Source organism: Cervus elaphus, chromosome 8 (genome assembly GCF_910594005.1).
Source record: "Cervus elaphus chromosome 8, mCerEla1.1, whole genome shotgun sequence".
Classification (NCBI taxonomy): Eukaryota; Metazoa; Chordata; class Mammalia; order Artiodactyla; family Cervidae; genus Cervus; species Cervus elaphus.
Genome location: NC_057822.1, coordinates 17,290,749 through 17,310,507, shown reverse-complemented (window position 1 = coordinate 17,310,507; position 19,759 = coordinate 17,290,749). Strand labels below are relative to the sequence as shown.

The 19,759-nt window shown below is 48.0% G+C and overlaps 1 protein-coding gene across 6 annotated transcripts in view; it reads right to left on the bottom strand.

Annotated features, from left to right (window-relative positions):
- Nucleotides 1–19,759, bottom strand: part of SP110 (SP110 nuclear body protein) — a 55,951-nt gene that overhangs the window by 8,677 nt on the left and 27,515 nt on the right. For 2 of the 6 annotated variants that reach the window (XM_043909734.1, XM_043909738.1), the window contains 9 exons: nt 17,958–18,176; nt 10,604–10,702; nt 10,007–10,149; nt 9,166–9,210; nt 3,253–3,368; nt 2,434–2,542; nt 2,072–2,143; nt 1,154–1,294; nt 753–834 (listed from right to left, as the gene is read on the bottom strand). In XM_043909734.1, the coding sequence (XP_043765669.1) occupies nt 753–834; nt 1,154–1,294; nt 2,072–2,143; nt 2,434–2,542; nt 3,253–3,368; nt 9,166–9,210; nt 10,007–10,149; nt 10,604–10,702; nt 17,958–18,176 (1,026 nt within the window). The remainder of the gene's footprint in view (nt 1–752; nt 835–1,153; nt 1,295–2,071; nt 2,144–2,433; nt 2,543–3,252; nt 3,369–9,165; nt 9,211–10,006; nt 10,150–10,603; nt 10,703–17,957; nt 18,177–19,759) is intronic. The other 4 variants (XM_043909737.1, XM_043909739.1, XM_043909735.1 and 1 more) reach the window with 3 other exon arrangements.

Genomic DNA, 19,759 nt, shown 5'->3' with positions numbered 1-19,759 from the left:
GAGGGAGAGGCTGCCACTCAGACATTCAAATGCATGAGGCTCTGCCTGGTTGTTAACCTGGACCCAACAGGTGGTCTGGACCAAAGAGTTGATTTTGACCCCTGCAAAGCCTAACCTTGGGGCAAACCAGATAAAGCTTTTCTTGAAAGCCCACTCTCTGAAGGAAAGATGACCCCTTCCATTCTCCAAGGCTAAGACTGTGCCAGGCATTGAAGGGCTCCCTGGGTTGATTCTTTCCCCCTCCAGCTCCACGGGTGGACACCAGTTTACAGTCTGTGACTCATGAACACGTCAACTGGTGGCAAGCAGGGAGGGAAGGAGGCTGGGTGGAATTGAGAATTAGCTTTATATATGTCCCAAGAAATATCTGGACAAGTGAGAGTTAAAAATCAGAGTAAACACAATAAAGTTAAGAATGCCTTGGATTGCAATACAGTTCAACCAGTTGCTCTTCCTACCAATGAAAGATGAAATCAACACCAGCTGAGAGCAAATCTGGGTGTTTGGGTCCACTGGGAAACTCAGGAGTAAAAAAATCCGAGCATGAGCATCCTGAAAGTTTAATTCATTTCATCTTAATTAATTCATTTCTGTATTTCTGAGGCATGAAGGACCATGTAAACATAAACTGCCTCCCCCGTCCCCACCCCACCCCATTTGAACAAGGAGGCAGGATGAAATTGACCATTCTCAGTGGGTATGGCCTGTCCTTCTGGGACTGAAGATGAAATTTTTTTTCAGGTACCATTTACCAGGACCCTGCTTGCTGTTCTTTTTGACATCCTCCTCTCCACCTCTGGGGCTTCCCTGGTGGCTCAGTCGTAAAGACTCCACCTGCAATGTGGGAGACCTGGGTTTGATCCCTGGGTTGGGAAGATCCCCTGGAGAAGGGAATGGCTACTGATGACAGTATCCTGGCCTGAAGAATTCCATAGACTGTATAGTCCATGAGGTCGCAAAGACTCAGACACGACTGAGTGACTTTCAGTTTCTTTCTCCACCTCTGAGATTGGGAGACAGCTTCCTTCTATAATTCTTGCTTTTTGAGCTCTCCCCAGGACAAGACTAGGCATGATTCTTGCAAAGCTCTGCTGTCCCAGAAATGAGGAGGAAGTAGAAGGGATGTGAAAGGGAGGCAGGAAATTCCCTTTACCTTGTAAAATGTTTTGTGGTTGTGAAATATCAGACGCATGTCCCGTAAAAACCAAGCCATTGTGTACACTTTCTCAGTCAGCCTTTCTTTAACCAGGTCCAACCACATGGCTTCCCTAAAGGGCTCACCATAATCTCGAATCTAGGGGCAAAGACATCAAAGAGGTGATGTGAGCACAGGCAATGTCACTGGAATGGATCCAACTCCAGCCTTTATGTGCAGGGTAATACCCAAGTGGCTTAGTGGGTAAAGAATAAGCCTGCCAATGCAGGGGATGCAGGCAGATGGGAGTTCGATCCCTGGGTTGGGAAGATACCCTGGAGGAGGGCAGGGCAACCCACTCCAGTATTCTCACTTGGAGAATCCCATAGACAGAGGAGCCTGGTGGGCTACAGTGCATAGGGTCTCAAAGAGTTGGTCATGACTGAAGTGACTAAGCACATATGCACGCGCTGATAATGATATCTGATGTCTATGTGCCAGGCATTGTTCTAAGCACTGCCGATACATTAATATATGATCTTCACAACAGCCGTAAGAGATTGTTACTATAATCACCCCAGTTTTATTGATGAGAAACCAGGGAATGGAGAGGTTAAGTAACCGATCCAAAATTTCACAGCTAAAAATTGGTTGAGTTACATTGAACCCATAGTTCAAGTCTCCTGAGTCTGTACCCTCAACCCTATGCTCTCTATAAGAAAGACATTCCCATTGAAGAGAAAGAGAAACTAAGATACTGTGTCCCAGAGCCCGTATGCAATGCCTGTGAAGCAGGCAGCCCCACTCCAGAGCCTGCAGCTAAACCTTCCACCCTCGACAAACAGAGATGCCCGCAGGACGCACACTCCACATTTCTAAAATGAGTTTAACAGCGGAGGGATGCCCAGAGGATGAGAAATGTCGAACAGAACTTACATTAAGTGGGGTCTCCGCGAAGAAAGAGCTTTGTGGATGACAGTAGGCTTTCAAGAGGAGAAATTCACATTTCTGTAAAATACAAAGAGGGATTTAAAGGCAAATGCAGTTTGGAGAAAGTGAGGCCAAGCCTTTGCCCAGAAACCACACACAGGAGCAGCCAGACACAACCAGCCTTCCAACTGCATCTGCCAAGGTGCCGTGGTGGGGAGGTGGATGTTGAATTCTGTCTGTCCTCCACGTTTGGGCGCTGAAGCTCCATCCTCGGAAGTGAGACACTGAAGGCTTTCTTTGGGTGCCTTTCCCTGGACCCTCTGCCTGTTTGAGGGGAAGGTGAAGGCTTGGGTCCCCATCCCACTCACCAGCTGCTCCCCCGGCTGCATGGACCTTGCCCGAACTTCAGATTTCTGGAGACCCTGCTGGTTTCCTGAAGACTCCTTCATCCTGCAGAAGGTGCAACTCCACGGGCTCCTGTGGGGCCCGGCATAAGTGAGCAAGGACAAGGTCCCCGGAAACAGCCACCGTTTTCCTTTTCCTGGTGGATGCAGCCAGGGAAGGAAGGGGCCACCTCCTGGAGTCTCCAAGATTCCCAAGGCAGAGAGGGTTGGAGGTGGGGGGATTGGGGGGTGGGAGTGGAGTGCAGGAAGGGGTCCCACTGAGAGAGCAACAAAGCAGTCAGAGTGTGGAGGGCAGTGTCAGGGTGAGGGGTGGGTTCTCCTTTTCCTCCTCTGCCCTCCGGGGGGCACAAGGAGGGCTGGGCACCCAGCTGGAGTATCAGAAACTGGGTCTTAACCCCCTGGGTGACTGAGGCTCCATCAGCCTGTTGAGACTGTGGGGGAAATCGGAGAAGCAGGCCACGTTTCCTGGCTTTTCTGAGAAATCACAGAGCACAAATGGTGTTTTTCCGCCCTTTGGACCGGAGTCTGGGTTACGAAACCCGGAAAGGACAACTCCCAGGGGCAGGGGCAGTGTGGGGGTCAGCGTGACTCAGCCGCAGACTCAGAGGCACTGATGCCACAGGGAACACAGGCTGCAGGCTGATGGGGCTACACGGGGTCACCGGGCAGAGCCCAGGGTGTCCAGGATGCTCCCGGGCCGGCGGCTCTTCCAACCGGAGATGAGCGATCAGAGGCGGAGCCCGGGCGGGGCGCCCGCACCGGGTGGGGCTGCATCTCACTAACCTCTCAGCCTCCGCAGGTGGGATGTGACAGTCCTCGTGAAAGGCTCGCAGGCAAGTGTCACAGCGGAGCAGCGAGCCCCCTTTACAGCACACCTCACATTCCTTGGAGTTTTCCTGCTGGAAGGGGATTGGTACCTGAGACGGGTTGCCCCCGCTTCCAGGGCCTGGGCCAGAGATGCTCTCAGCCGCTGTGCGCAGGCCCAGGTAAGCTCGTGGGCAACACCAAGAACAGTCCCTGGGGTTACGCTGACACACGGAGGGACGTACATAAAGACACAGAGCTGTTGTGTCCATGGGTTGTTTGGTTGTGTGTGTGTGTGAGGGGGGTGGTTGCTCAGGATCCATAAGGGTCTTTCTCGTGGCCGTAAAATGTAACCTATAAATTCTACAAGTGACTTATGTGAGATGCGTGATCCTTACAGTTGGGTAAAAATTCACGTGGTGCTGGCAAAGACTGAAGGCAAAAGGAGAAGGGGGGGAAGGGGTGCCAAAGTGCCCCACTGTGGTCCTTTCCCCCCAAGACAGATGGTGGGTGGTCAGGTAGACCACCAGGAGACAGAGCAAAGGCTCAAAGCAACTGAGAATCAGTTACAACCAAGGAGAGGACCCTGCCCCCACCCGCCACTGTCCATAACACAAATATGAGCACTCTGAGGAGATGGTTAGATAGCATTATGGACTCAATGGACTTGAATTCGAGCAAACTCTGGGAGATAGTGGAGGACAGAGGAGCCTTGCATAGTGCAGTCCTTGGGGTTGCAAAGAGTTGGACATGACTTGGCCAACACGACTTAGCAACTGAGCAACAACAAAGATATACAGATGGGAGTCCTGATTCTGCTCCCAGCCCCACAAGACAGACAGGGTAGGGCTCCACACAATTGCTCAGTCGTGTCGGACTCTTTGTGACCTCACTGACTCTAGCCCGCCAGGCTCCTCTGACTGTGGGATTCTCCAGGCAAGGATACTGAAGTGGGTAGCCGTTCTCTTCTCCAGGGATCTTCCCAACCCAGGGATCGAACCTGGGTCCCCTGCCCTGCAGGTGGGTTTTTTACCATCTGAGCCACCAGAGGAACCCTCCACATGCACACAGGAACCTTTTCTTTGCATGAAGGGTAGGAGTCTGGAAGAGGGGTCCTTCTTCCTGTGCCCCACCGTGGTACTCTCACCCCAAGACAGATGGTGGGTGGTCAGGAAATAGACCACCAGGAGCCGGAGCAAAGGCTCAAAGCAACTGAAAATCAGTTACAACCAAGGAGAGGACCCTGCCACCACCGCCACTGTCCCTAACAGAAATATGAGGAGCCTGACCAAGGGCAGCAGGGACGGGAATGTTTAGTCCATTTGCAAAACTAGCCACTCAGCCAAAGGGAAACGTCTTCCTGATCTGGGATGGTGTTCATCTCTCTTAGCTGGGGAGTCTTCCTGAGCGCCCTCTCCACTTCCTAAGCCCCAAGGCCTCCTAAGGAGTGCTCCAAAACCCTGAAGGTCAAAGAATCTTTCTGGCCTTCCCCTCCTGGACTTGCCAGTCTGCCTCTCCCTGTCTTTAGGGTTGACACCCGACAGCCATTCTTGCCTCGATGACACCTGGCCCACGCTGGTCCAGAGTATAGAAGCCAGTGCAGACCTACCTGCTCCTCCTGATAGAGAATCTGGTTGGGCCCAGAGCCCTGATACCCCTGCCCCCTACCTCCTGGTTCTGGAGTGAAACGACAGGGAAATGACAGAGAAAGGATGCACGTACCCATGGTCACACTCTAATAAAGAATCTGACTCTGGTTTTCATATTTGATAACTGGTGGTTTCTCTAAGCCCTCTCTCTTCCCCTCTTGGCACACCTGGGCAAGGTGCTAAGAAAACTCATGGGCTCCCTCTTTCGGCCACAGTGAGAAGTTCAAGTTGGACAGACCTTGCCCCAGCAAAGGAACCCTCACCTTGGCCACACGAAGTGAAGAAGTGAAAGTCACTCAGTGGTGTCTGACTCTTTGTGACCCCATGGACTATACAGTCCATGGAATTCTCCAAGCCAGAATACTGGAGTGGGTAGCCTTTCCCTTCTCCAGGGGAGTCTTCCCGACCCAGTAATTGAACCAAGGTCTCCTACATTGCAGGCAGAATTCTTTACCAACTGATCTATCAGGGAAGCCCTTGGCCACATCCCTAACCATAATAAACCTTGGGCTATACCCTTTCTTGTGGTGACACTAGTGGTAAAGAACCCTCCTGCCCCTGCAGGAGACATAACAGACTCAGGTTCGATCCCTGGTTTGGAAAGATCCCCTGGAGATGGAAATGGCAACCCACTCCAGTATTCTTGCCTGGGAAATCCCATGGACAGAGGAACCTGGCAGACTACAGTCCATATGGTCTCACAGAGCTGGACATGACTGAAGTGATGTAGCATGCATACCCTTTCTTCACTCCAGCCACTTTCAGACCAGCTTGGGTGCCTGCCTTGCCTCTCCCCAGAAAGTCTCTGTATATGAGCAATAAATCTTTTATTCTCTCTTGGCACATGTATTGCATCATTGGTTTCAGTATCTGAACCCAGTTTTTAGTGCAGGGCTGAGCTCACTTACCTGCAGGCAACCACAAGACAGTTGGGTTGGCAAGCAGGAGACTGGGTGACCATTCCAACCTAGGGATCTCTCTTTGGATTGCTAACCGGCTCAGGTCCCCGCTGACTTATGCTTGAAGTTATGTTGTTCTCTTCTGGGCACTGAGGTTGCCATCATCCACCAGGAGGCACCATCCATTCTTTCCAAGTTTAAGAGCAGGCCATATTGGACATTTAGATGGAGAAAAAGTAGAGATAATCACTGTTGCTCTAAACAGATCTTGTATGGGCTTTCCTGGTGACTCAGTGGTAAAGAATCCACCTGCCAATGCAGGAGACTCGGGTTTTATCCCTGGGTCAAGAAGGTCCCCTGGAGAAGGAAATGGTAACCCACTCCAGTTTTCTTGCCTGGGAAATCCCATGGACAGAGGAACCTGGCAGGTTACAGTCCATGGAGTCACAAAAAAGTTGGACAAAACTTAGGGACTAAATAACAACACAACAACATGATAAATTTCTATTCTTGAAGGCCCTGCTTTAATTTCTACTGAGTTCTATTAACTATTTTAACAGAGTGGAGGTTCCATGGGCTCCAGTATATAAAACTGATTGTGTCAAAGATTTAATTTTATTTTTTACTTCATCATTTGTCAGCTCAAAGCATCCATGCCCACTACAGGATAGTTTTGAGCAGTGGGTGTTATGGCCCTGGGGCCTTTAGGTAAGGCAGCAGTTTTGATGGTTAAGGTGAGGTATACCTGTTTGTCTTCTGTTTTATGTTTGGCAAGTTCCTTGAAAGGATAGTAGGTACCTTGTTTAAATTTAATGGGATGCAATTACTCACAAAGGACCCAATGATATAGCCAATATCAAGGCCATTACCGATGCCATCCACTTAGCAACTGGCAAATGCTTTACATTCACAGATTTGGCTCATATGTTCTGTTCAGCGCCTATCTCAACAGCATCTCAGCTGGAGTTGGCCTTCCCCTTTGCAGGCCTACAACACACCTTTACCTGGCTATCCTGGGGTACCTTGACAGCTTTGCCATCACACACAGTCTCTGCGGACAAGATCGTAGCTGCAGCCGACTTTCCCCAGGAACACAGAAATGGTACCACATAGATGCAACCCTTCTCATTTGACATATTACGAATATACAGCTACAGAAAGGAACTCAGGAGAAGGGAAGGGTCATCACCACACATGTAGAACAAGGCCCTACCTGCTCAGCAAATTCCTGGGCATTGTTTGGTCAGATGAGGGCTGCTCTATCCCTGACATTGTCAAGAAACAATGACTGACCCTCTTAAAACTCAGTCCAACAACAACTGCCCAACATTTTAAAGCCTTTTGAGTTCTGAAAGTAACACCGTCCTCATGTACAGATTTTACTTATACTCATTTAAACTGTTGGTTGCAAATCAGCCCACTTGAATGGGCTTGTTGTGGCTGTTCAGTCACCCGGTCATGTCTTTGCAACCCCAAGGACCGCACATGCCAGGTTTCTCTGTCCTCCACTATCTCCAGAAATTTGCTTAAACTCATGTCCATTGAGTCCATGATGCTATCTAACCATCTTGCTATCTAATCTGAATGGGGACTCCTCAACAAAAAGTTCTAGGATTTGTTAAAAAAGTTAAAAAAAAAAAAAGCATAAAGCAGAAGCTGTCAGTTTCACCCTATACGCCTTTGGTATAGCAACGGTAGGCTGCCTACTGGGCCCTTCCAGTGGTGGAGATTCTCACAGGCCCGGAGCCCCTGATTCTCTGCACCAGCTGCCCAGGTTGCCTTGGGGTCCTTGGAGCAGCACCCTGCAGGCCAGCCACAAAGCAAACGTTTGCAGTATTGGGTTGGCCAAAAAGTCCATTCGGGGTTTCCCATACAATGTTATGGGAAAATCCAAATGCACTTTTTGGCCAACTCAATACCAGCATCAGATCGCTTGCTGGTACACAGAAGCAGGGCAAGGTGCCAGGAAAGACTTGGTATGCTGCAGCGAGATGGTGGCGTGTTGGGGGAAGGGCCTGCATTGGTCCATTTGCGATCAGAACTAAACTTGGTTTTTCTTTACCTCACTGTGACTCCTGATGGGGTGGTGGGGGGACTGAACGGTCAAGTGTGCCCCTGGCTGTCATTTGCTGACATGTAGCATTATGAGTAAGAAGGAACTATAATATTGGGGCCATTAATTAATGATCTGGATTTTAAAAATCTTTATTTCTTTCTGGTTACAAGAGTAATAAATGATCATTATAAAAATTTCACCTGTACATAGGTATATAACATGGAAGGCAAATGTCCCTTGTCATCCCATCCCAGAATAACAGACTCTTCCAGATGTTTTTTCAGTCATAGCCCTACACATTCACATAAACAAAACTGTGCTCCTTCTGTACATGTTATTACCAGTTTAAGCTTCCTGAAGCTTTCCTGACCTTAACACCCTTAGGTGACTATAGGATGAATATATACTTGCAAAACTTGCATTTTTAAAAACCACCATTCTGTTGATTATCAGTTTATTTTAGAGTACTGACGGACATCTATATTCTTCCTTATTATTTATTTTTTTTTTTTGCTATTACAAGGAACCTTCCTAAACATATCAAGGTATTTAAAATCAGCATGGAAAAGGTGACTTATATAATAAACGGCTTTGGGGGACCATTGCCTTATCAACTTTGAGTGAATCTAGTCAAGGGTCAGGCTAACCTCCTGGGCAAGATGGAAGAGGCATCATTGCACCTATTGGAGGTCCGTATCTAACGGGAAGCCCATGAATGGGACTCGAGACTGGAAGGCCTATCTACGTAAGTACAGGCACCTGAGGAGGAGGAGTGGGTACAGCCAATGAATGAATGCCATCGGGAGGCTCTGCAGAGACAAAGCTCAGTTTAAACACATTATTCCATTCTGCTGCTACCAATAAGGAGCATGTTGAAGTTAGGAATACTTGGAGTTCAATCAAGGATGATCTTCTTACTCTTACTTCTTACTATTTATCTATTCTTGTCTATTTCAATACCGTATTTACTTTTCAAACTAGAGCACTCTATTTCTGACATATTTGGTTGCTGATCATCCAAATATACAAATCTTTTTTGTAAAACACATGCTAGTGTCTCCATCTTAATTTTAAAGAGTTATCTGCTTCCCTATCTTAAGTTAACTATGAACATAAAGGCGGCATGTACAAGCATCAGTGTGCTAAAGCAGTCGTCAGGAAACCGCAGTGCTGAAATGGGAAGGTGACTCAGGCCTGGGAAGGTCGAGGATGCCCAGACTAGCCTTGGCACATGGAAAGTCTGCAACATGGTGGCTGAGAATGTGGTAGGAATTCACCTGCTATTTACCTCTCTCTTGAGATGTTTTCTTGAAGGACAGAGCAAAATTCCTTCCTGCAAGAGAGGACGGGTCAATGAATGGGACTGTTCTGAAGGCTTTTCTTTTGTAAATATCCAAGTCCCCACTTGTGAATGAATATTTGTACATGGCCAGCCTACTGGGTCTCCAACCCAAGAGAGCAGGAAGAATAACTAGCCCCCTCCTCCCATTGGCTCTTCTTCTGGACATTATTTATTCTCTGTCACTCAAACCCAAGACCTGTTCTTCTCTCTCTGTGCTATCCTACCCACTCCTTTTCCTTCCCATTTCTTCTCTAGATAACATCCTTATGATTTCATTTCAGTGATCACATTCTGAGTGTTATGGAGCGGTTTTGTGATGGGATCTGGGATCACAGAGACAAGTACCCTTGTTTGTTGCTCACGGGATGGAACAGTGTGCCAGGAAAGTGGGGAGGAGGGACTGGCCATGGGCAGGATGGTTTGGAAATGCATCACCAAGGGGCCCAGATGGAGTGTGGTCTTGAGGAGGCATTTATTGGGTGGTGGGCACAGGGAAGCTTTCAGAGGGGTCTCTGTCTTCATCTAGTTTCCTTCCAGCCCACCTTCTCCCATACTAGCAGGGTAAGTTTCTTAAATCCCTCCATCTTGCGTTTAGAGTTTCCCCTCATCAGCACCAGTCTGGGTTCCTAACTTCCTCACCCACAGTGTTTTTCTATGATCAGTTAGCTCTTTCTCAGTCACTCTGTGGAATCCTGATGGGAATTTCCTCACACTTCTGTTCTTGTAATTCCACTCATCCTTCAGGGTATTAAACTCATCACCTGTGTGTCTCTTGTTATTACAATACCTGCAGCAGCTTTTCTAGGCTCTTTCCTCCACAAAACACGCTCCGCTTCCAGTTCTTAAGATGTTTCCGCTTTCCTTCAATTTCAAATTCTCTTAGTGTGAACCAAACTCCCTTCTCATTCTGAATACACTTCTCTGAGGATCCTGGAAGGTAAAGACAGTCCATACAACACCCACTTCCATCCTCAGTGAATTCACCCTAAACCTCCATCCCCCTACTCATGATGTTCTACCCTTCTGGGTTCAGAGACTCCCTGTGAGGTGGGAGAAGGAGCGGGGAAACCCAGTTCCTCCTCTCGGATTGAAGGAAGCCCTGAAACCCACCTGAGTGGTGAGGCATTGGGACTGGATTTGCCTTTCATGTGGCAAGGACATGTGTCACAGGTCCATGGATGACTTCCATGCGGGAGGGCAGTGGCCTGGTCCCCAGATATAAAATGACATTGGAAAGGTGGAAAATCCCTTTATCAGAAGCCCAGCCTTTTCTAAAGCAGCCTCACTTGCAGGTCCCCGAACAATGACACACGTGGATACTCTCTTCCCTTCTAGTGATTCCTTCCTCTCGGGGTTCCAAAGGGCAGGAGGTCAAGGAACTCACCTTGCTTCATTTTCTCCGTATATAAAATCCCCTTTGCCTCCCCACAGGTCACGGGGAGTTCAGGAGAGTGAAAATCCAGAGTTTCATCTTCAGGTTTTTCTGAAAGTAGAAAAGAACAGGTTGGCGTTCCATGGTGGTTCAGGGGATAAGAATCTGTCTGTCAAAGTAGGGGACGTGGTTTCGATCCCTGGTCAGGATCCCTGATCACGTGTCTCAGGCGACTAAAGCAGGTGTGTCACGATTCCTGAAGCCCGTGCGCTAGTGCGCCGAGGGCCTGTGGTCCACAGCACGGAGTAGACCCCCCGCCAAGCCCAACTAGAGAAAGCCCACTCACAGCCACGAAGATCCAGCCCAACCAAAAGTCAAACAAATAAATCATTAAAAAGGAAAAGAACAGATTAGTATTCTTCAGTCTTTATTCTGTCTCCCATTGAATTTTCCATGAATTCTAATAATAATAGCAGTGACCAGAATAACATAAAGGAAACTGGGGAGCATTCTCTGGTTAATTCACAGAAGTCTTCCATTTTGAGTGGCAGACTACATGGGTGTACCGAGGGGCCCTTAATAAACAAAACGAACCCCGCCAACACCACATCACATAAAATACTTTAATAAACATATTGTGCTTCCATTGGGTGAATATGTTTTAATTTACAGACTAATCCACAATCACCCAATGCTCCTTTATTCCATAAGCATCCTGCTTGTCCCTCTGTGCTGATAGGAGTTGCCAGCCCAGAATATTCCTTTGCGTTCATGTAGCTGGAGACCATTTCTCTATGATTTTTTTTTCCGCCTGATTCAAACAAAGACAGGGGTAAGGGAAGCAGTTAGCACTGAGAGGAGAATGCTAAGTCTTGTCCCTTTTCATTTGATTGCTCTCCCGTTTCTTCCTCTAAGAGGAGAAGAAAACACCCTAGAGTTCTAGACTAGTCTGCACATTGCCTATGGAGAGATTAGGCAACTCACAGCCTTAGAGTAGGGATCTGGGGTTCTGATTCAGGAGAAGGAATTGTAAAAGTAGAAGGGGTAACATAAACATCGGGCTTCCCAGGGGCGCTGGTGATAAAGAACCTGCCTACCAACGCAGGAGACAGAAGAGACTCAGGTTCAATCCCTGGGTTGGGAAGATCCCCTGGAGGAGGACAAGGCAACCCACTCCAGTATTCTTGCCTGCAGAATCCCATGGATAGGGGAGCCTCTTGTGCTATGGTCCATTGGGCTGCAAAGAGTTAGACATGACTGAAGTGCCTTAACACGAACACAACATAAACATCAGCAATTCCTGCTTTCCCCATCCCCCGCCAACCTCACTGTGGGCAAGTTCATTAAAGACAGACACAGGAGCTGTTTCCTGGGGTGGGGGGGTGGGCAGAGAGAAAGCTGCCCAGAGCTGATGTGCATTCATCCTGGATGTTGTTGCATCTGCAGTGAGGCAAGGAGAATATATAACCCAACTCTTACCCTGGTTTCAAACACTTATAGAAAGATCTAAAGGAAAACATATGAAAAAGCAAGCACATCATTGGGGGAAAAAACCTGAAACAGAGCAGCATTAATGGCAAAGAAACCATGAGTTAGTTCAGAAAATATGAACTAGGTGGAGTCAGATGAGAAATGAGAAGTGAGGTGAAAGTTGCCTTCTATAGAACCCAAAGGAAGCTCAGTCTCGGGGAGCAGGGACTGTAGCAAGGTAGGTGTGAATAAGGGGTGGGAAGACCTTGGTGGGAAGAATAGCTGGCCGGTGCTCTTGCACAGAGATGCTGGCTCCACCACTGGTCCCCAGAACCCGCCCACTGAATATGACCCAGTGGACGAGAGCGTGGCACTGGGAGCCAGACTGGGTGGGCTTGTAATCCTGGCTCTGCAGTTCACCAGCACGGTTACAACAGCAAATGCTGATGTCATCAAAGCTGAGCGGGGCATTTGCACTACGGGTTCCTAACTTGCTGACAAGGCGGAGTCACAAGTAACTTTGAATCACTGTGAAGATCCCGAGGGGGATTCGGATGGCAACAGGGACCTGCCATAGTTGCCTGCGTCACCGAACGATCAAGTACAGGTCCAGTGGACACAGACATCCCAGACATGCCCACAGGCGGATGTGGCCGCCGTGTGTGGCTTTGGGAACTCTGGGCAGCCAGCCCAGTGTGCAGAGTGGTGCGCACGGGAGGCTCCCCCTCCTTTGCTTACTTAGGAGGGACCTTGTGTCCCTAATGATTCCAAAGCCACCCCACCCCCCACCCCTTAGGGAGGGAGAAAGTTTTCTGGTCTGCTTCCCACAATCTTTCATTTGGCTCCATCCCACCTCTCATCTCAGTGAACAGACGTTTAAGGATGGAAGCCTGAAGGGGTGGAGGGCGGTTTGAGTACCGCTCTCCCACATCTACTAGGTCACCGCTAGTAAATGCAAGCAAAGACGAGGAACTTGCTCGGGAAAGTAAGCAATTAAAGAGCAAAGGGAAGGACTTCCCTGGTGATCCACTGGTTAAGACTTCGTGATTCCAGTGCAAGTGGTAAGAGTTCGATCCCTGATTGGGGAACTAAGATCCGGCATGCTAAGCAGCGTGGCCAGGAAACAAACAAACAAAAAACAACCCAAAATCAACCAAACAACAAGCAACAGCAACAACACCACCACCACCAAAAAAAAAAAAAGAAAGAAAAAACAAAGGGAGTTCATAGAGATGAAAAACCTGGTGGAGAAAATGAAAAGAAAAGCCTAACAGAGACAAAGAAGAGCGGAATGGAAAAACCCCCATTAGTGATGGGGAAGACCACCTCCAGGGATTCTTACAGAACCTAGGGAAGAGGCACAGGTGAACACTATGCCTGGGGACTTCCCCGGTGGGCCAGTGGTTGAGAATCCACCTGCCAATGCAGGGGACAGAGGTTCAATCCTTGGTCCAGGAAGCTGCCACACGCCACAGAGTAGCTATGTCCATTTGTTGCAACCACTGAGCCCGCGCTAAAGAACCCTCAAGCAGCAACTACTGAGCCCATGAGCTGCAACTACTGAAGTCCATGCACCCTAGAGACTGCTCCACCACAAGAGAAGCCACCCAATGAGAAGCCCAGGAACCACAACTAGAAAGTACCCTGCTTGCAGCAATGAAGATCAAGTGCAGTCAAAAATAATAATAATAAATAAAAATTAAAACAAAAAAACCCCTCATAGCTTGGGGAAAAGTCTGGAGCTCCATGATCTATAGAGGAAGGGCCCATGTGGAGATGGAGTGGCTGGAAAAGCACTAGTTAGGGGACTAGTGAAAGCAGCACACATATGTTTTCTTGTTTATTTGCACAACAACCTTAAGAAAGGGAAGGCAGTGGCCATGGTCTTCATTTTAGAGTTGGAGACTTTGGCACAGGTTTGGAGAGAGAATTTCTGGTGGTCACCAAACTGAGATGGGGCTGGCTTTGGAATTCAGACATGCCAACCCGTATGTGTGTGCTCTTTCCACGCCATTAGAAACACTGCAACAAGATTCCACATCGTTTAACAGCAGAGTGTGTGTGTGGGTACTCAGTCATTCAGTCACGTCCGACTCTTTGTGGCCCTATGGACTGTAGCCCACCGGGCTCTTCTGTCCCACACAGAGTGTGTGCATGCCTCCTAAGTCACTTCGGTCATGTCTGACTCTTTGCGATCCCAAGACAAGGTGTTAAATCAGAAGTCAAAGCTGGGTGGGCGGACATGCTAAGGAGGTGGAGAAGCTGATGCTGACGGACAGCTGTCAGTTTTGTCTGGACTCTTGCCTCCTACTCGTGTTTACTACAAAGACCTGGAGGGGGAGTATTTATTTTTCAGTGTAAAACAAAGGACTTGAGATTAAAACACCTATGTTTGTTTTAGCTCATGCAAGTCCTTTATGTTCTAATTGAATCTGCAAAATGGACTGGAAAATACCTATTTGAGGATTAGATGGCAAAAAGTAGAACAAATCGGTTTCCAATTGTAAAGTGACGCACACACTTACATATCGTTGGCAGGGCTTCTGCGTATGGTTGTGTGGAACACACACTGAGCAAGGAGTCCCCCTTTAAGGTCGGGGGTGGGGAGCTCCTAGTGACATCAGAGCTATAGTCCATTTGCACACTTCCTGCCTCTTTCCAGCAGGGGGCAGTAAATGGCCTGGTTACAAGAATCGGCTCTGCCAGATGTCAAGTCAAGTGCGTCAAGGAAGGGGCTCTCTTTTCTAGTTGATAGGGGTCAATGGAGGCCCTGATACAGGTATTCATACTTGATGAGGAAGAATGGATAATGCATTGATCTGGCAGCTATTTAAGCACAAACTGCAAGGCACAGAGGAGAGCTGGAGCTAGGAGCAAGGCCTTTCTGACCCCATTTGATTTTCCCGTAGGGAATAGGATATACACAGACAGTTAATCATACTTGTGATAAAACAAACAAACTCACAGCCTTAGAGAAGAACTTACGGTTACCAGCGGGGAGCGGTGGGGGGAGGGATAGTTAGGGAGTTTGGGATGGACATGTACACGCTTGTATTTAAAATGGATAACCAACAAGGACCTTCTGTATAGCACAAGGAACTCTATTCAATATTATCTGACAACCTAAATGGGAAGAGAATTTGAAAAAGGATACATGTATATGTATAACTGAGTCAGTTTGCTGGACAGTAGAAATTAACAGAATGTTGTAAATTAACTATACTTCATTTTTTTTTTATAAAGAGATCTGACGACTTCCCTGGTGGTCCAGTGGTTAAGACTTTGTGCTTCCACTGCAAGATGTGTGGGGTCAATCCCTGGTGGGGGAAGTTCTGCATGCCTTGAGGTATGTCCGAAAAAAGAGAGAACCCCAAAAAAAACTATCCAAAAAAATAAATTACACTTGTGGTAAGTGTCACCAAGAAAAAACATTGTACCTGCTGGGTCCAAGAGGCTTTGTTCAAGGTGAGTCTGGAGCTGTGTAGCAAAGAAGGAAGGAGGATGGAGGGGTTGGCTATGGGGATGGAGTGTGTGATGGGGGAGGAGACGCATGAGCTGGCCCTGAGCAGGATGGAGCCGGAAGCACTGGGTGATGCTCAGAGAACCAGGCTGGGAGACACCCTGGGGGCTGTGGCTAGGGCTTGGAATACGGGTGTGGATTATGTTCTATTTCTTGACCCGGCTGTTGGGTATACCCGGGCTTTTCCTTTGTGTGAGTCCCTCAAGTTGTACACTACGCACCAGCATTTTTCTGTAAGCACAGTATACCAGTGCTCCTCAAGATGTCAACCTGCGATGAGCTTGACCAGAAGAGAAATCAATGCAGTGCTGTCTAGTATAATTCATTGTCTATTTTATATATAGTGTACTATATACACTATATTTTATATATAGTACTATATACACTATATTTTATATATAGTGTAATACTATATATAAAATAGACAACGAATAAAGACCCACTGTATAGCACAGGGAACTCCACTCAATCCTCTCTAATGGCCTAGATGGAAAATAACCTAAAATGGAATGGATATATGTATTACGTATAACTGATTCACTGTGTTGTACAACAGAAAGTAACACAACACTGTAAATCAACTACACTTCAATAAAAATGGAAAAAGTAATAAAAACAGTGCGTGCTAAGTCTCTTCAGTCATGTCCAGCTCTGTGCTAATGTATGGACTGTAGCCTGCCAAGTTCCTCTGTCCATGGGATTTTCCAGGCAAGAATACTGGAGTGGGTTGCCATTTCCTCCTCCAGGGGATCTTCCCCACCCAAGCACAGAACCTGTGTCTTATGTCTCCTGCACTGGCAGGCGGGTTCTTTACCACCAGCGCCACCTGGAAAGCCCCAAATAAAAACAGGGCTGTTAGTAAATGTAGGCCAGAGAATGCTGAAGTCATTTATGTCCTCTCAGAACTCAGTGGTTTATTGTAGATATCAACAAACTACAGCCCAGGAGCCAATCGGCCCAGTGTCTGTTTCTGTAAAGAATGTTTTATTGGGGCAGAGCCAGGCCTACTTGTTTATGTTTTTGCCCCTGCCAGTTTCCTGCTACCAAGTCAGGGTTAAAGTTATAGCAGTAAACCGGTATGGCCAGCCGAGCCTAAATGACTCACTCTCTGGCCCTTTTTAGAAAAAGCTTTTCAAGTTTTGGCTTGCAGTGGCTCTCGCATTTCTGTCCACATTTCTTTGGCCAAGTCACATGGCCCTTCTCGAATACACAAGGCAGGAGTCTGTGACCTTCTGGGATGCTGGCGAGCAGTATTGTGACCTCCCACCTCGTGTCTAACCCTGCGCAGCGCGCAAAGAAGTTCCGAGGAAAACACTGGCAGACTATCACTCTTGGCCTGTGTGTTCAACAAATGGAAAGGGCTTGTTATTTCTGTGTGTGTGTGTGCGTGTGTTAGTCAGTCGTGTCCAACTCTTTGCAACCCCATGGAGTGTAGCCCGCCAGGCTCTTCTGTGCATGGAATTCTCCAGGCAAGAAAACTGGAGTGGGTAGCCATTCCTTTCTCCAGGGCTCTTCCTGACCCAGGGATTGAACCTGGTTCTCCTGTGTTGCAGGCAGATTCTTTACCGTCAGAGCCACCAGGGAAACCCTTGTTATTTCTAGTGCTGGTGAAGATGTAGGGGAAAGTGTGTCCACACCACATTCATGGGAGCCTAAACTGGCAACAATTTGATCATCGGGTATGGCATTATTTATTTTATCTTATTTTTAATTTAATTTTTTGGCCACACCACACCACGCCACTTATGGGATTTAAGTTGTTTGACCAAGGATTGAACCCAGGCCCTCGGCAGTGAGAGCACAGAATCCTAACCACTGGATGACCAGGGGTTTCCCAGTATGGGATAATTTTATTTATTTGTTCATTTGACTGCGTCAGGTCTTAGTTGTGGCACACGGATCTTTGTGGCACACAGGCTCAGTAGTTGTGGCACGCAAGCTTAGTTGCCCGAGCAGGGATTGAACTCACGTCCCCTGCTTGGTTAGATGGATTCTTAACCACTGGACCAGCAGGGAAGTCCCAAGATAATTTTAAATATGCAAACTCATAGATCAGTCTATTTCACCTCCAGAGACAAACCATGAAGAAATAAGCCAGAGAACGTGTCCACTTCGAGGTTTGGTGCTGCTCCCGTCATTGGGAGAGGAGCCCCCAGGCTCCATGGAGCAGAGGCGACTCTGCTGATGGACGTATAAACAGCAGACCCTGGGAGAGGTGATGTGGGTCCACAGGACACAGCTGAGGCGACCTTCACCCCGAGAACACGATTACTTCTCCCAGCAACCACCCCCAGACCCCGAGACCCCAGCTCTGTCTTCATGCCGCCTCATCTATGCTTCTCCCTCCTTCTACTAGTCACTTTAGATCTGCGTCACCTGTGCGGGCTCCACGAGAGACCCTCCCACGCTGAGCATTCTGGTGACCAGTGCCAGCACCAGCTTTATCCTCATGTGCAGGCGTTTGGGCACCTTCAGCCTGTGCCTTTTGGGCTCTTGTCATGACCTTTGAATTTCCGGTTGAGTCGTCCTTCTTTTGAGTCACCTGATTCATCCCTTGGAGCTTCTCTTCGATTCTGAGCCCTGATGAGGCTTCTCCTGGACCAAATAGAGATTTATGATGAGTTTTCACTGGGGTCCCAGTGGCCCTCCCGTTAGCGACCTCCCTCTCACTCTCCCAGTCCCCTCACTTTGAGTTCCCTTTGTATCCCTGCCTGCCTCTGGTCTTACTATTTTTCCGTAACTACCCCTCTCTTTTTCTTGGATGTATCTTTCTTCTCCTCCCTAAACCCTATTTCTCTTTTTCTCCTTCAATTCCTCTTTCTGACTCTTCATTACACGTATCAGTGAGAATATCAGCTCCATGAGGGCAGGGATCTTGTTTTGCTTGTTGCTAAGTCCCCAGAACTGAGGACATGTGTCCAGAACATACCTCAGCTCAATGCATCTCTGTGGAATGAATGTGTAACAAGCAGCATAGTTTAGAAAATATTTAAATTATGTATTTTTCATCCTTATACATTGTATAGTCCATGGAATCTCCAGGTCAGAATACTGGAGTGGGTAGCCTTTCCCTTCTCCAGGGGATCTTCCCAACCCAGGGATCGAACCCAGGTCTCCCTCATTGCAGGCAGATTCTTTACCAGCTGAGCCACAAGGGAAGCCCCTTGTAATGGTCAGGGTTCCCTAATTATGAAGTCAGTCAATTTTCAGGAAAGGGCAGAATCTAGCCCAGGATCTCAGTCGAGGCCACTTTGGAGATACTACCCAAAATCTCAGAAACACAAGAGTGAAAGGGGAGTTCTATGTTCCAAAATTATTTTTATACACCAACAAGAAAAGCTCAGAGGTCTGAATGTCAAGTGTTCCCAGAAGTTGTTGGTAGAGAGAACTCAGCATGTGACAAGGAGGCAATGGGGCTGGGTACTGGGAGAACGAGACAAGGGGAGGAGAAGGGTGAGGGAGGAGGTTCTGGTCCCTTCCCAGGTCAGACCCCAAGACTGAGGGGTATTGGCAACAAGCAGAAAAATTGGGAAAATGTCCAAAGCAGTGAAAGGCATGTCATGATTCCAGTTTGGGAGCTGAGAGGAGATTTCATCCCAGGATGCCACATTACCTCCTAAGGGCTGGGAATCCAAGACAATCCCCACCAATCGGCACATCTTGAACTAAAGAAACAAGGAGAAAGGAGAGGGGCAGGGGAAGAGGGAGAAAGTGCAGAGGAAAAGGAGAAAAGGTGATGAGTGTGAAAAGGAATAAAGCAGAGGGTCCAGAAAAGCACAGAGTTACATACAGTTTTGTTTCTTGTGCTGCAAATAACATGCCTTTTCATGCATGGAGTCAGTGGCACGCTAAGCATCTCTGCGGGTGGTTTTGAACACTCAATGACCACAAATCTAACCCCAGTTTGGGACTGGGAATCTGAATCCTGCCTGCACATTCAGGTTTTTGCTTTGTCTTTTCTTCTTGGCTCTGAACTTGCACTGGACGTTGTGTGTGCTAAGTCACTTCAGTCATGTCTGACTCTGTGTTGTCCTATAGACTGTAGCCCCCCCAGGCTCCTCTGTCCATGGGGGTTCTCCAGGCAAGAATACTGGAGTGGGTGGCCATGCCCTCCCCCAGGGGATCTTTCCGACCCAGAGATTGGACGCGTGTCCCTTGTGTCTCCGGCATTGGCAGAT